The following is a 14779-nucleotide window of genomic DNA, read 5'->3' on the forward strand; positions in this document are numbered from 1 at the left end:
GATAGTAAGTATTCTTTTATTGTGACAGACCTGCTCTCAAGTTTGTAGTCTCTCTTGGCTACAAAGGTTGGTTGGCTCCTCTTCTCTCTGGCCAGATAATCCCTTAAGGACATGGCCTCCATGGCTAGGGCTGCTCTATTCAAAGGAAAGTAAGACTAGGATGTGGGTTTAGGAGCAGAAGAGTGGGGCAGGGCTGAGGGGGCTACAGGGTATCCTGTGAGCCCAGGCGGGGCGCTGGGTCCCCTGGAACAGGCTGCTGGAGGCAAGGATAAATGGTGGCTGCAGAGTGGACGCCCCAGTTCCTGGCTGGAGCTGCTGGTGCCCAAGATGGCAGAGACAGGGCTGAGGCTGAGATCGCTGCCCCAGTCCCAGGCTGCTTTTCCAGGCACAGGGCCTCGTCCACCATCTGCACTGCCCTCTGGAGGAGGCGGAAGGCCGTACATAACGGAGCATTAGCATCCCTTGTCTCCAGCCCTCAGCTGAAGTTTCTGACCCCAGGAAAGGAAGAGACTAGAAATTTGGATCTGCTTTTCATTTAACAAGGTAGGAGGCTGGGCTTGGAGAGTTCGATCTGCTTACGGCGCCAAGGGGGAACTGCCCCTGGGACCCAGGACTGCGATTCCAGCTCAGAACTCCTGAACCAACATACTGCTTCCAGCCCCGGCACACCTGGTCCAAGGGTTCCTCTGCACAGGTGTCTTCATCATCTGGCACTTCCTGGGCCCCCGCTGTCTCCTTCCTTGGGTGGGGAGCCTCATATACTCCTTTGACTCCTGATGAAGGACGCAGTGCGGGCTGATGCCCAGGCTGAGGAGCCATCATTCCCTTGACCTTCTCTCCCAGCCGCTCCCCCTGCCCTCCCCTGAGCCTTGCTCCACGTTCCCTACTACCTCAGAGGATGGCAGCATAGCTCCCAGGCAGGCCTTTGGCCTCCATCCCTTTCAAACCCCCCGCTGAAGTTTCAGTGCTTTGAGTTTCCCTGTGCCTCTTTCTGTATTGCCAGGTCCCTGCGAAGAGGCCAGGAACCGCATGTGCACATGGGGGAGCAGGAAAGATTTGTGCTGAGGTCAGGGCCGGCCCTGTACCCAGGCATTCTGCCCCCATAGACCTCTCCCATGACAGCAGGGACCATCCTGGATCCCTGTCAGAGGGTGGGTGAGAGGGTCCCAGGGTCCCCTCACCTGATGGAAATGAGAGAGTGGGGAGCCTGCTTCTTGGCTGAATGGCCTGCTGGCGTCTGGCATGAAAAGCAGATGGCTCAATTTGGCTTGGCTCCTTTGTAGAGGGCTGGGTTGCCTGTGCCCCGTGGCCATGGGCCTGTAGAGGGAAGACTGGGCTTGGGCTGTGGATGCTGGCTCTTCTTGCCTTCTCTCCTGCCAGGCCACGCTTGAATGCCCTTGGTGTCTGCGGGAGCTTGGGAGAGATGCCGTCCATCTTCATAGCCTGCATGCTCCCTCCTGGCTCCCTCTTCCCATCAGGCTGCCTTATCCAGGGACAGAACAGCTGGTGCCTGGCACTCAAGAAGCCCAGTGAAGCCAGGCTGTGCCCCCGAGCCCCCCAGTGCTCACTGGCTCATCTTTTGGGAGGGCTCAGGTCTGGGATCAGCTGAGGAGCGGATAAGCTCCTTTGGATCTTGCTATGTCAGATATGCCAGTTTTTTCTCCCAGCATCCAACCTGGCAGAAAGGCTTTAGGACCAGCAACTCAGTCTAAAGATCTTCGAGGAGCCTGGTTGAGCTGTCTCTTAGACCAGGTTCTGGTCTGGCCCCTGCCACTCAGTAATTGTGCCATCCTGCACAAATTAGTTCACTCCTTTGAACTTCAGTGTCTCCACTAGAAAACGGGAACGATAACCTCTGTTTCACAAGGTGACTGAGAGGACGCAGGGACATGTGGTGACAGCCTGAGCTGGAGGAGAAGTCAGCCAGTCACCCCTCATCTTTCCTGCCTCCCGTGGCCTCCCCCATCACCTACCTGCTGCTTGTGAGGCCTAGACTTTGGGTCTGGAGGGTGCCTGCAACAAAAAAAAAGAAAAAGTTTATAGTAGGCAGAGAAAGGCATGGAATCAGGGTGGCTTCCGCTGCTCTACTCTGCTACCCACCGCCTCACACATACATACCAGCAGCCCCTGGGCAGTGAGGGGCTAGGCACCAGCAGCTCCAGATAGGGGAGGGCCTTGAACTCATCCTTTCCCACAGCCACATAGTAATGGCCATTCACCAGAGCCTCTCTTGCTGACAGTGGGAGCCCTTCCAGGGTGCAGAGTCTGGGAGAGAGAGGTAGGTGGGTAAGGGCCGGTAGACAAGATTCCCGTTCATATTTAGCAGACTGTGACGGGTTGGGTACAACTATTCCAAGGTACCCTTTGGCCACTTGCCCTCTGGACATCTGGGCCAGTCTCCTAGGCTCTGCCAGGGCTCCAAGGGCTCAGCATAGAAGGAAGTGCCATTTGGGGAAACGTTTTCTTTTGCCTTGTTGTCCTTAAGGACAGCCGAAATCTGCAGGGAGATGCCCTCCAGGGACTTTTAGGTCTCCTCAGTCCCCATGCTCACTTGCACACAGCTCCGGTCTGTAGTTTGGCCTTCTCAGTCAGGAGCTTCAACACTGTTTTCCAGTCCTCGCTGGCCACCTGGGACAGCTTCAGGCTAAATGGGGGACTTAACAGGTCCCCATTCCTGAACACACTGGGACAAAGAGCAGCCTGGTAAGGAGAAGGGTCCCCAGCACTCCCCACGTATGAGAGGAAGAAGGGTAGCACAGGGCCAGAAAATGGTCTAAGAACATTGGTCCATTTTCACCCACCAGGCATGTTGGGACTTTTTATATCCCCACCAGAGACCAGGGGCTTCTGGAACAATCCCACCCACATCTTGGTCTTACTGAAACAAAATCTGTGCTCCTGCTCCCCGACACCAGCACTCACTGGATATAGCAGGGGGAACCTGCCGGTGGTCGTGGTCCACAGGTCCCATCACATGGGCAGTGAGTCTCAGGAGGATCCTGAAACCCAAGTCAGGCCCTCAGATCAGAAGACAGTTGAGGCCTTTGGTTAGGGGTGGGTTCGTCTGAGGTGGGTAGGGTGGTTGAAGGAGGGGACAAGGAGGGATGGGACTGGTCACACCTTTCACCAAAGGGAGCTTCTCCCTCCCTGAAGTCACATTCCAACCATCCCCTTGCCCTCGTGTGTTTTACAGCTTCCTTTTTCCTTTGGGGACCACGACCTGGAGGTAAAGGGAGAGGCTGGGAAAGGAGCAAGGGATAGCATCTTGAAATCCTGCACCCCAGGAAGGGTAGCAGCTGGCTCCAGAGAGGGTGTGGAGAGTGCCCCGCCTCCCAGCAGCAGATCCTGCTACTTCCAGGGCCCCTGACTTCCCAGACCGAACTGGGAACAATCCCAAGAGCAGGGAGAAGACAGAGGGCTAGAAGCCAGCACCCACCCACCCACCCCCACTCACTGATCGTCTGCTGCTCTTTCCACCTGGAGCCTTCCGTCCAGGGGGTAAATAGCTGAAAAGACAGATGGGTCACAGGTCATCTCGGGAGCCTGGGACCTCAACACCCTGCTAGCTGCCAGAGTGAGGGTCTGGGGCTCAGCTTAGCAGGTATCCATTCCCACTGGGCCAGTCTCAAGACACCTCAGTCCAGAAACATCCTGGCCTTTGAGCCTGTCTTAGGCCCTGCATCAGGCTGACCACCCAGACCGGGGTCTCAAGACACAAACCATTAAGATTAAAGGTCAAGAGAAACTAGTTCATTAAGCATCTTACTGTAGCTCAGAAGTTTTCTCATTCATGAGGTTTTATCTCATTTTCTAGAAGATTGAAAGCTAAGTACTCACCTAAAGTAACACAGAAGTAACAGGTGACAGGGCCCAGGTTCTAAGTCTGAATGACTTCCCACCCCTTGCTCCTTATGCTACCATCAACAGCTCAGTAGCACCTGGAAGCTCAGATGCTCAAATTCTTTTCCCATCTTGGAAGGCATGGCCCCACCCTGCAAAGGGGGTGGCCCCAGCCCAGTGGGGAGCATAGGAGACCTAATCACAGCAAGGAGGAAGTGCTAGATGGATTTAAGTGTTTGGTGGTGATGGTGGTAGAATCCAATCAAGAGCCTTTGGAAAAAGGGGCTCAACCTGCTGGAGAATGTTCTGGTCCTGACGGTGGTGGGCATGAACATCAGACTTCAGCCAGAGCCATGACTCCACTATTTGTTGGGTACTCTTAGGCAGGTTTCCTTGATTGTCTTCTAAAGAACAGGGATAAGACCACCTCCTGCGTAGGGCTGCCATATTCCAGAAGAGAACACGTAAAGTGCCTGCACACACATAGTACTGAACACGTGCTACTGCGCTTGCAATTACCTCCCTCCCAAGGCCCTAAGCAGCCCCAGCCCACTCACTGCAGCTTGCGGAATCTTTCAAAGCCAGCAGCCACATACTGCCCTCCGTTCTGCAGGTCCGCCAGGTCCGTGACAGGGTGGCCATGACAAGGCGTATAGAGGGCCCGCACAGCCACTGGGGCCTGCACAGCCGATGTCACCTCACAGAGGAAGGTCTCCAGGGTGGGAAAGCGGCGTTGACTCACCACCAGCTGGCAGCCTGGGGAGAAGGGGTCCCCATTCCGGTATACCACTACCCTCTTGGCTGCTGGATTGCCACCACTGGCCATAGTGTGTCCTCGGCAAGAGACGCGGAGCTGTTGCCAGGCAACTAGGCAGGCTGGGAGCAATGCCAATCAGAGGCGGAGTCCTGCACCCTTGCCCAGGAAGGTGGGGAGAGACTCCGCAGGAGCATCTGTCTGTGTTCAGGGTCTCATCCAGCCACACAGAGTAGGGTGGATCTGATCACTATACTGGAAGGGAAGACCCTGGGGCTCAGTGAGGGAGGCAGTGGTGGAGATTGCACTGAAACACAGATGTTCCGATACTGGATAGAGGGAGGAATTCTCTGAAGCTCTCTGCCACCCTGCAGCCCAAGGGCTGAGCTCAAAGGTGGATCAGCTTTGGGGACTGTTCCTAAGGATGGCCAGTCTGCCCCTGGACTGTGGTTCCCAGCCAGCCCTGGGGAAGATGCCCCATGCCAGCAGGAAAGGAACACGTGGGCCCCAGTGTCTGTCCTAAACAGAGGCAGAAGACAAATACAGTCAGGTGCAGAAGCCAAGAAAAACCTTTATTCTCCACCAGGCTCCCCACTTTACTTATCCCAGGTAACTCCTTGCCCCCAAATTTGGAGTAAGCCACAGGCGGAAGATGAAAGAGTATCCTTCTCCCACCCCTCCCTATACCGGTGCCAGCTCTCTGCTCCAGCTTCTCTTGGCCCCATGAGCCACCAATGGCCAAGGGCAGGAGGTAGAGCTAGTACCAGGGAGCAAGGATGAGGCCCTGGTTCCCCAGGGTCTAGCCTGGTGGTCCTGTTTTCCATGGCTTGTCCTTCCAGTGGTCCTCTCCTGTGTGGGCAGACTCTGTCAAAGACAGTTTCTTAGGTGGCCTCGATCGCCATGGTACAGCCCTCTGGTTTGTCGATTGTTCATGGCTAGGTTCACTGGAGGTTCTATCTCTGGAGCTTTTCTCACTAGGGATCTGGCCCTTGGGTGGCTTAGTCTCCCAGAGATCCTGGCCACCATGCTCTGCCAAGGTCTCATCCCTGATGCCACGGTCCTCGGAGAGGTCCAACTCTCGTGGCCTAGCTCTTTGGCAATCAGGCTCTTTGCGTTCTGGCTTTCTGGGAGACTTATCCTCAATATCCGGGTCCTCACCGAGTGTGGGCACCTGCATCCTGGCTTTTTCAGAACAGTAGCCCCTAGGTTCAAGGCCTTTGGGGATCTGGTCCTCCGGGACTCTCATCAACTGCAGGCAGGGCCCTCCACGGTGTGGCTCTTTAGTGAGCCTGTTCTCTAAGGCCTGGTTATTGGATAGTGTGGGCAGCTGTGCTCTAGCCCTCCTGTTGCATGGATTCCTGTACTTGACCCCAGCAGTGGTTTTGTCTGTAGTGGCCAGGCTTTCCAGGGACTTGTGGGGTTGTGATTTCAGCCTCCAGGAGGAGTTATCTACATGGTCTGGGTCTTTAATGGTCCTGTCTCTGTAGAACTTGTCTTTCAGTGGTGGGCTTGTTTGTGACCCAGCCCTCACACAGGTCTGAGCCCTGTGGTCTGGGCACATGCTGGGCTTGTCTCTCATCTGGCTCGCCTCCGGGGATGTCAGTGTCTGTTTGAGAATTAGGTACTGTTGGGGAAGAGAAAAGACACTGTACCAGGCAGGACTGTCTGAGCATAGCAGGAGGCTTTTCCCTAACCTCCTCCCTTGGCCCTAAACGTGCAGAAAAGGCTTCAAATTAGTGGCTACCTCCTTACGGCTATTGATGGCCTGTTGTAGCCACAGCAGTTCCATGGCCAAGTGGCTGTGGTGGTACTGGAGTTCCTGAAGCTTGGTCTGGCTGTGGGGCAGTCCTGGACCTACAGCTTCTGTGAAGGAGGGAGGGAAAAAGGGAGAAGGCTTTTAGGGGTATACACTGGGCACTGGCCTATCATTTGGCCCTGACACTCTCCTCCTGCCCACCCCTAAGTTGCCCTTAACCAGGCATCGGGAAGAAGAGAGATGCAGCTTATCTAGCACAAGCCTTTGGCGTTTCAGATGGGAAAGCTAAGGCTCAGAGAGTGTCAGGGGTTTGCCCTCAGTCTAGGCAGAGAGGTACCTGGGTTTTCCATCCCTGACATAGCTCTGGTCTCCTCTTGGCTGGGATTCCTGGCTTGCCTGCTGTGCTCATCCTGAGGCGGGGGGCTGTCACCTCTGCAGGGAAGACTTCCCGAGTTTGCTGAGCTCTGTCCTGATTGCTTCAGCATCATCTCCCCAAAGACAGCTTCTCTCTCAGGTTCTTTACATGAGAAGCGGCCCCGCCATTGCTGTTCTGGATTTGGTGCCCTCTCTTGGGGTTTACAGGTCCGATGGGATTTTGCTTTCTGAGAAAACAGAAGTAGGAGAACCCGACAGCTAAACCTTCCAAATTTCTGGGTGCCAAGATGTAGCGTATAAGGCAGTAAGGACTAAGGACTGGGATATGAGGAGTGGAGTCTGCTGGTCCTTCCACTGAGAAAAACTTGTCAATAAGAAGGGTGGTTTCTACCGTTTCCTCGAATCCCCTGCCCAGGTCCCTCCTTTCCCTCCCTTCTTCCACTGGGGTGTGTACTACCTCTGGGAGAAACTGGGGCCTGGGAATCCAACCCTCTGTCCACTGAAGCCTGCCCAGGTCACCCTCGATTTCGCGTACAACAGCCTCATACTCATCTCGCAGTCTCTGGATGTGGCGTCGGACCAAGAAGCCCCGGACGCAGGCCTGGTGTGGAGAATAAGGGGAAAGAAAACGCTTATCACTCCAAAAGTGGGGGGATTCCTGGAGGATTCTCCTGGAGAGCTCATCCCAGTGACTCTAAGAGGGGACCTGGCCGCGGGAAAAGGATAGGTGACGCTGTCAGAACAGTCTCCGGGGGTTCAAGGGAGGATGCTGGACTGGATCCCCCTCTTCGATTTGAGGCCCTTCCCGCCACTTCCTGGATCCCGCAGGAACGTGTGGTGGGAGTGGAAGGCCGGTGGGGGCCCGTGGGTCCCAGCATTCGTCAGGGCGGTGGGGGTGGGTCGGTAACTCCGGAGGCGGGCACGAGGGTAGGTGACCGAACGTGGTAGCTTCATCTCGTTCGAAGACCCCAGTCCGAGACCCCGTGGTGGGAATCATGCACTCCCAGCCCGCTCCGCACCTGCAGCACCGACACCCCGCGAAGCAACCGCTCCCGCTCCATCCGGGCGCCAACGGACCTGCCGCCCGCCGCGCGCCTGCGGCGTGCGTCACTAGTCCGCGCCGCGCACAGGCCCCGCCCCCGCCGTCTCCACGGCAACCTTGCCCCTCCCGCGGTGGCCGCCAGGTCCTGGCACCTGCCTCCAACTCCAGCTTCCAGAACTACGCTGGGAATTCCAGCTCCTGAGCGGTTCCGCCTAAACCAGTGTGTCGCGCAGCGGTGTCTCTGCGGAGGCCCGGGCCTGCGGTCCCCGGCCGAGTAAAGGCGCAAGGAGGGGAGGGAGCACACGGAGCCGGTGTCTTTCTTTCTGGTTTAATTTCATCCAGCGCCCCCCTCCCCCATAGCACCTGGGGGGCCGCGGAATACCCGATCGAGTTCGTAAAAAGTCACAGTTTGAAGGGAATGAGAGAGGCAGTCTGGTCCTGGGTCCGACACCTACACAGCTGACTGCTCCTCAGGCTCGGCATTCTCGGCCAAGTGCAACTTCTGTCTGTGCCAGTCAAGGATTGCGATGCTTTGGACCCCAGTCTTTCCAGCCCTGTCTCCCCATCCTGAACGGGCTTAGTTTCCTCAATTGCACAAAGGGGCAGGGGCGAAGGACTCAGGTGGTCTGTGGTCCAGGTTGCAGTCCACACCTGCCCTTCTTGCTGGGTGGCTTCCCTCCCCTCCCACCAGTCCCCCTCCCCCTCCCCCCGCCCGCCTGCTCTTTCGCTCTAGATCATGCAGTTACATGCACCCGCACTACTTCTGGCTGAGACTAGATGCGGAGATCATCTAAATCAGTGAAAAATAATTGTTGAATGTTGAAAAAGTAGAAAGACATCAGGCGGGGCGCCTGGGTGGCTCAGTCGGTTAAGCGTCCGACTTCGGCTCAGGTCATGATCTCGCGGTCCGTGAGTTCGAGCCCCGCATCGGGCTCTGGGCTGACAGCTCAGAGCCTGGAGCCTGTTTCAGATTCTCTGTCTCCCTCTCTCTGGCCCCCACCCCCCCCCCCCCCCCGTTCATGCTCTGTCTCTCTCTGTCCCAAAAATAAATAAAAATGTTGAAAAAAAAATTAAAAAAAAAAAAAAAAAAAAAAAAAAAAGAAAGACATCAGGCAAGTTTTGCCATGGTGTCAGTAAAGTACTTGCAAAGATTTTCTGCCAACATGGGGCTTGAACTCGTGTTCCTGAGATCAAGAGTACCCTGCTCTACCGACTGAGCCAGCCAGGGGCCTCACTTGCAGAGATTTTCATAAGTAGATAAATCACATTCCCTGCAATGGCTTTTCTCCTGATATTCGGGAGAACTCTGCATGGGGGCAGCTTGTGGCCAATTCCGCTTTAGCAGGACTGAAAGGGGAGATGTTGGTTTTATTGTAAATAGTCCTAGAGGGTGGTGAGGAGAAGAAAACGGATTTCTTCTGTGGGAGGTGGGGACACATGTACATGCTGCAAGGTCCCTTGAAAAGGATACATAGAGTTACTAAGATCTTCCAGCTGTCAACAGAGAGAAAAGGAGGTTTCTGTCAGGAGAGGCACCAGGCCCAGACCCAGATGCTTTTCCAGCCATCTTCTGGTGGGGGTTGAGGCTCCATGCACCCCCCAGCTTTTCACCCCGGGTCCAGGACTAGTCTTAGGATGATGTACCTCCCCCACCCTCTAATGTCCCCAAGAACCAAAGCACCCAGCCCTGACCCACATTGCTAAGCAGCTGGTCCAGGTTTCGGTCGGCCATCGTCTTCTTCTGCTCCTCTGGCAGTCCCTCAGTGACCCCGCCCTCTTCCTCCTCCTCTTCCTCCTCTTCCCCACACACGTCTAGGCTGAAGTGCAGCCGGGCCAGCTTCTCCTGCATCTCCCGCACGTGCTCCAACTGCTCAAAGGAGCATTCCTTCCCTGGACAACACCTGTCTGAGCCCTGGGAGCAGCTTGGGACCCTGGCCCCAGCCACCGCCCAGAGACCAGGCCCTCCAGCCGTGTCCGCCCCCGCCCCCACCCCCTCAGCCCAGCCCATGGGACTCACCGAAGGCCTGCAGCCGGCCTGAATGAAAATCATTGAGCAGGTTCAACAGTCCCCCCTCCATCTCATAGACGTCCGTCCCCTCGGTCAGAAACGAGTGCTGCAGCGGGGTGCCTGCAGAGCCACCCCCACTTCCGGCCAGCACCGGGCGGCATTTCTCCTTGCCTACCCTGGGTGGGGTGGGCACGGACCATGGTCACAGGGTGGGGGCGGCCTGGTACCCCAAAGTCTTTTATGCCATCTGTCTATGCACTAAATCATCTTCCTATCTACTCCCAACCATAAAGGGATGTTTGTTCTTCTCTTCTACCCTGGCACCAGGATTGGGAAGGGAAGGGAGCGGGTGAGGAGGGGTAGGCAGAAGAGGTCAAAAGAAGTCTTTTGCTGCAGATGACACTCATAGCCAGAACCATGCCTGGAAGGCGGCTTTGGGGTTCTCGTCTGAGGCCTGCCATTCCTCCCATGGCTCTGGGTGAATCACTTGTCCTCACTGGGGACAGTTACTCCTTATTGCCACTAGAGCCCTCTTACCTCTCCCAAAAATGTCTTTCTGCGCTCCTCTTCTATTTCAAAACGGTTTTGAATTTTCCTTGTCCCCAGGAAAGCACTGAAGGACCCTTCCCAGTCTGCCCCTCCCTTACCCACCAGAACCTTCTCTTCTGTCTCATTTCCTCTGTTCCTACTCCAGCCCCGAGCTTCAGTGACACCCTACTGTGGTCATCCCCAGCCATATCTCTTGGGCAGGTAGTGTGCAAAGCCACAGGGAGGCACAGTAATGGGAGAAAGAGCACCTGGTGTTTAGCGGGACACTAACAGGGACACATTTAGGGTAAGGTGTAAATTCCCTACCATTAAGAAAAATTAAGCAGAAAATTCAAATTGTACTCCTGAGCATCCCCTTACCATCTCCTGCTCCATGACACTCCAGGGCCCCCAACCACCTGTGATTCTGGGAACCTTCCAGGCAATGTATTTCTTCCATACTTATGTCAGGCAAGCCCTTCAGCTTAGACATTGTCTCTGCCCGGTGTGCCCCACACCCTGTCACTTTCTGGCAGCACTGCTCACTCCCTGCTGAGGGCATCAGCACAGTGTGGGGTCCCAGTGACCCATCTAGCCTTTTCCCTACACTGAGGGCAAGGACTGGATCTGAGGCATCTCCGAGTTCTTAGTCCAAGGGAAGGCATCAATCGTTGCTAAGTAACTAGGCTAAGGTTGGCTTTACTTCCTTCCCACAAGGCTTGAGTTGGGGTCCCTCCCTCCTTGCCCTACTTTTCTTCTGTACCCACCTCTTGAACTTGGCTCGCTGCTTGGGGGATGGCAGATGAGGGAGTCCCAGGGCTAAGGAGCCGCTGTGGCTGGTGGGCACAGGGACCCTTCGTAATGTGCCCGGGGCCTGGGCTGGCTGGGTCAGGCAGGGCTTGGGACTCCTTTTCTTCTTCTTGTCCTCCATTGGATGCTGGCTGAGCCTCAGGACCCACTGAGACAATGAGAGGCTAAGTCGTCACTTCCCCCAGCAACCCCTGACAGCTGCAAAGGAAGGGCTCTGGGAACTTCTAACTGTCCCCTCATACCAACTGGGACCTCTGTCCCCTTCTGTCAAGTATGGGCAGGGCCAGATGTTGGCGCCTCACTGCTAGGGTCTTGAATGTGTACGTGAAGGACCTTCCGTGGCCCATCCCAGGTCTCCCACCTGCCCTCCAGCCCTAACTGAAAACCTGAGCCCTGCGTGAAAGGGCTGGACCAGACACCGTTCCTCTGCTGTTGGGATTTCCTGTCCCAGGAGCTGAGGGGGCGGACCTGGGAGAGGAAACACGGAGGGGAGGGGCAGGGTGGATGTGAGCTGGCAGGAGAGGCCAGTTGAGGATTAGGGGTGTATTAACTAGACCTTCTTCTATTTAATAGAGTGTCCAGGCAGATGCTGACAAACCCTGTCAGCAAAGGGCAGTGGTGACCAAGGTGTGGGTGGGGGCACCTGGAAAGACCTCGGTGTCAAGCAGTGGATGGGGGACGGAGGGAGAAGCCACAGCCTCCGGGACAGGGTTCACTGTGGGTTCCGCTACTTCTACGCTGGCATCCCTCCTCTTCCGCCCACCCCCAACTGCAAACATCAGGCAACTCCCAGAAGTTCCCTGGGACAGGCTTCCTGCTGCTTCACCATCCCCGGTCAGAAAGGCCCTGCTCCGCTTCAGCTGCAGCCAGGGTGGGGTGGGTGGTCGGGCAGCTGGCTGTCTGGGCCTCCAACAATGGCTGCGCCTGTGGCTGGTACCGCTCAGCCTCCGGTCCAGCTCCACCCCCTAAGTCTCAGGTCTGCCGAGGTCCTCCCGATGGAGGCCCGGGGCCCTCTACAGGGGCTTTCCCCAGCTGCTCACTCCAGGCTGCAGCCACCAAGCTCGCGTCTGCACTCTAGGATGGTGGCGGCGGCACTGGGGGCATAAGCATTGAAATTGGCACCCGGCTGGCTGGTCCCCAGGGGGTGTGTGGTGGAGAGGAGATAGGAGCACGTCCTCTGCCATGCGTTGCTGCAGCTTGGCCCAGTTAAAGTCTTGATAGAAGAGCAGGAGCCCCTGATTCTCAGGAATGGCTGGGGGCCACCTGGGATCTATTTCCTACACTCAGTCTTCAAAGCCGTGTGCCAAATGGATCCCTCAGCTGGGGAGCCAGGATCCGAAATGCAGCATCGGACCCGTGATGTTCCACACCCCCCCAAACCCTGGAAGCGGGCAACTGACCTGGAGGTTTGGGGTCTGGAGTGAGGCAGAAGCGTGGTTCCCTCCGCTCTTAGCGCTCCCCTCCTAGGGAACTGAGCGTGTGGAAGCAGAGCTTGCAGGAGGTAATTTGCATTTAAAGAGAAAGTGACCTTTTTTTAGTGCTTGGGAGATGGGAGGAGCCTACAACAGTTACCAGGCTGCCCCACTCACTGGACTTTACCTGCCCACCCGAACTAAGGTGGCTATGTTTGTTGTGTGATGGCAATCTAAAAATCTCACTTTCCCATCAGTTTTGGGGAGAAGCTACAGTCCCTTACAAAATGGTGCTGGCTTTGTCAGAAGGCCAGGGTGGAGGGATATGGATGGGGGGGGGGGGGGAATGGACAGACACATGTAAAATATATATAAGCATACAAGATATATATATATATCTTGTATGTATATACATACATACATATATATATACACACATAAGCCTATAAGCAGCAGCAGCAGGAAGAAACTACAAGAAAAGACAACCGTCTATTGAGTCCAGGTCCCCTGTTAAGCATTTTATGTGCGTTTGATCCCTGTAACAATCCTGCAGGAAGTTACTGTCATTATTCCCTGTGCTGAAAGTCAACTATAGTCTTGAGGGCAATACCACTCACTCCACAATACCCAGACACTCCTCACTGGTAAGCAACGGAGGCTATATTCAGTCACTGATGAAGTGGTGGGACCACGCCTCCTCCCTCCCCTTCCCCAGTTCTAGGAGACGCGTGTGGAGAGCACCAGATCAGAGGAAAATCGGTGCGATTACCTGGCTCTTGACCCCAGCCCCCAGGAGGGAAACCTGAGCGCCACATGGAGGGCGACCCAGCGCTGCCCGCACTGTCTGGGAGGCCAGATCAATGGGGCAGCTATTTAAAGACCTGGCAGAGGCTCCCAGCTCAGGTCCCCAGAGAACCATCTGATGCAACAGGAGACAGGCTTATCCTTGGCCAGGCTGCCCTGCAGTCTCAAATAACTGCCCCAGGGCAATGTGCAGAGCCCCACTGTTCACCTTCCCCTACCAATGGGCAGGAACAGCTTTCCTGCACCTAATCCTTCCCACAGGCACCCATGCAGGGGCTCTTTTCCAGGTTCTTCCAACACCTAGACTGTCCCAGAAGGGGACACATTAACCCAGGACTTTTTAAATAACCAGAGGTTGGAGGGAGGGGTCTGCACAGGCAGAGAGGACAACTGGGAAGCTGCTGTCCTCCAGCTGCTAGGGAGGAGAACCAGGGCTCCTCCAGGAAAATGGTGGCAGGTCCTGAGACACCACTATGGGTGAAGTTATTCTCAGAGATGCTTTGTGAGTTTTAAGAGTTGCGGCAGCCTCCCCTGACTTCTTCCAAAGGATCTTTGACGGAAACCATTGTGACCAGCACAGAAAAGTATCAACCCATTTGGACCCTGATTAGAAAAGGCAGAGGCTCTGAGAGGACTGTCACAGCCAGTGTGGACACAACTGCTCATGGAGGCCTGGAGGGAAGGGCCCTTTAGTTGTCTCTGCCATTTATTTGTTGGGCATTCACATACCATCCCTTGTGCCAGACCAAACCCAGGCTCCGGAGAGAATAGGGTGCTGGTGAAGCCACAATAGGATGCCTCCCATACAGGAGCCTAAACTTTTGCGCCTAGGCTTGGCAGGGTGAACAGGAGTGTTTAAGAAACCAGCCCATTCTTCAGGACTGCACGCAGGATGTGGTCTTCTCAAGGAATGTACAAAATCAAAAGAACTCAGAGGTAGGTCAATGCCAGAGGATGTGGCCTGTGACAGCCCTGAGCAGCAGGGATTAGTATCCAGCCATCTGATTTTGGGCCTCAATTGGCCTATGCCTCTCTGGTTTCCTTACCTTATGCCTTCTTTGTCGATTTTCCCAATGTCCTAAATACCTTTAGTGGTTCCTCCTGCCCTGTGGATCTAGCCCAAATCACTTAACTTGGCACACAGGCTCCTGGTGACCTCCCACTACCCATCCTGGGCACCTGCATTTCTAGGTAAACTACTTCACTACTAAGTTGTCAAACTTCTACCTGCCTTTTGGGTCATAATTCCTTTCCAGGTGTCCACCCCTATCTCCTTGCTGAAGGGGACAGAGACCTCCTTTATGCTCCCACAGCACCACTGACTTTTCTGTATCTGAAAGTATCTTTCTCCAGGGTGCTTGCTGGCTCAGTGGTAGAGTATGGGACCCTTAACCCAGGGGTTGTGAGTTCAAGCCCAACGTTGGGTGCAGAGATTACTCAAAAATAAATA

The 14779-nt window shown here is 55.4% G+C and overlaps 3 protein-coding genes across 4 annotated transcripts; all 3 read right to left on the bottom strand.

Moving 5' to 3' along the window:
• Positions 1 to 29: 29 nt before the first annotated feature.
• On the bottom strand, positions 30 to 4666 carry DCDC2B (doublecortin domain containing 2B). Its single transcript, XM_047870654.1, has 9 exons — positions 4398 to 4666; positions 3455 to 3506; positions 2923 to 2999; positions 2552 to 2683; positions 2119 to 2265; positions 1974 to 2013; positions 1182 to 1317; positions 670 to 773; positions 30 to 418 (listed from the first exon to the last, which is right to left on the bottom strand). Exons 1-9 carry the CDS (start codon positions 4664 to 4666, stop codon positions 203 to 205), a joined length of 1173 nt encoding a protein of 390 aa, XP_047726610.1. The 3' UTR covers positions 30 to 202.
• A 474-nt stretch (positions 4667 to 5140) lies between these two features.
• Positions 5141 to 7823, bottom strand: IQCC (IQ motif containing C). The gene is made up of 5 exons (XM_047873441.1): positions 7745 to 7823; positions 7183 to 7326; positions 6688 to 6952; positions 6339 to 6457; positions 5141 to 6218 (listed from the first exon to the last, which is right to left on the bottom strand). Exons 1-5 carry the CDS (start codon positions 7784 to 7786, stop codon positions 5394 to 5396), a joined length of 1395 nt encoding a protein of 464 aa, XP_047729397.1. The 5' UTR covers positions 7787 to 7823; the 3' UTR covers positions 5141 to 5393.
• Positions 7824 to 8135: 312 nt separating this feature from the next.
• Positions 8136 to 12592, bottom strand: CCDC28B (coiled-coil domain containing 28B). 2 transcript variants are annotated; one of them, XM_047873443.1, is made up of 6 exons: positions 12514 to 12592; positions 11071 to 11261; positions 9785 to 9951; positions 9464 to 9657; positions 9239 to 9261; positions 8136 to 8273 (listed from the first exon to the last, which is right to left on the bottom strand). In XM_047873443.1, exons 2-6 carry the CDS (start codon positions 11232 to 11234, stop codon positions 8219 to 8221), a joined length of 603 nt encoding a protein of 200 aa, XP_047729399.1. In that variant the 5' UTR covers positions 11235 to 11261; positions 12514 to 12592; the 3' UTR covers positions 8136 to 8218. The 2 variants fall into 2 exon arrangements, with proteins under 2 accessions (XP_047729399.1, XP_047729398.1); XM_047873442.1 differs by lacking the exon at positions 8136 to 8273 and having other exon boundaries at positions 8881 to 9261.
• Between the last annotated feature and the right edge of the window lie 2187 nt (positions 12593 to 14779).

The sequence above is a fragment of the Prionailurus viverrinus genome, chromosome C1 (assembly GCF_022837055.1).
Source record: "Prionailurus viverrinus isolate Anna chromosome C1, UM_Priviv_1.0, whole genome shotgun sequence".
Classification (NCBI taxonomy): Eukaryota; Metazoa; Chordata; class Mammalia; order Carnivora; family Felidae; genus Prionailurus; species Prionailurus viverrinus.

Coding starts and splice junctions, on each gene's coding strand:
- DCDC2B (XM_047870654.1), bottom strand. CDS start 4,666: ATGGCCAGTGGTGGCAATCCAGCAGCCAAGAGGGTAGTGGTATACCGG. Junction 2,014..2,118: donor TCACTGCCCAGGGGCTGCTG/GTATGTATGTGT, acceptor TTTTTGTTGCAG/GCACCCTCCAGACCCAAAGT. Junction 419..669: donor CAGAGGAACCCTTGGACCAG/GTGTGCCGGGGC, acceptor CGCCTCCTCCAG/AGGGCAGTGCAGATGGTGGA.
- IQCC (XM_047873441.1), bottom strand. CDS start 7,786: ATGGAGCGGGAGCGGTTGCTTCGCGGGGTGTCGGTGCTGCAG. Junction 7,327..7,744: donor GCGGGGTGTCGGTGCTGCAG/GTGCGGAGCGGG, acceptor TCTCCACACCAG/GCCTGCGTCCGGGGCTTCTT. Junction 6,458..6,687: donor GTCAGGGATGGAAAACCCAG/GTACCTCTCTGC, acceptor CCTCCTTCACAG/AAGCTGTAGGTCCAGGACTG.
- CCDC28B (XM_047873442.1), bottom strand. CDS start 11,234: ATGGAGGACAAGAAGAAGAAAAGGAGTCCCAAGCCCTGCCTGACCCAG. Junction 9,658..9,784: donor AGGCCGGCTGCAGGCCTTCG/GTGAGTCCCATG, acceptor GGTGTTGTCCAG/GGAAGGAATGCTCCTTTGAG. Junction 9,262..9,463: donor TGGACCAGCTGCTTAGCAAT/GTGGGTCAGGGC, acceptor CTCTGTTGACAG/CTGGAAGATCTTAGTAACTC.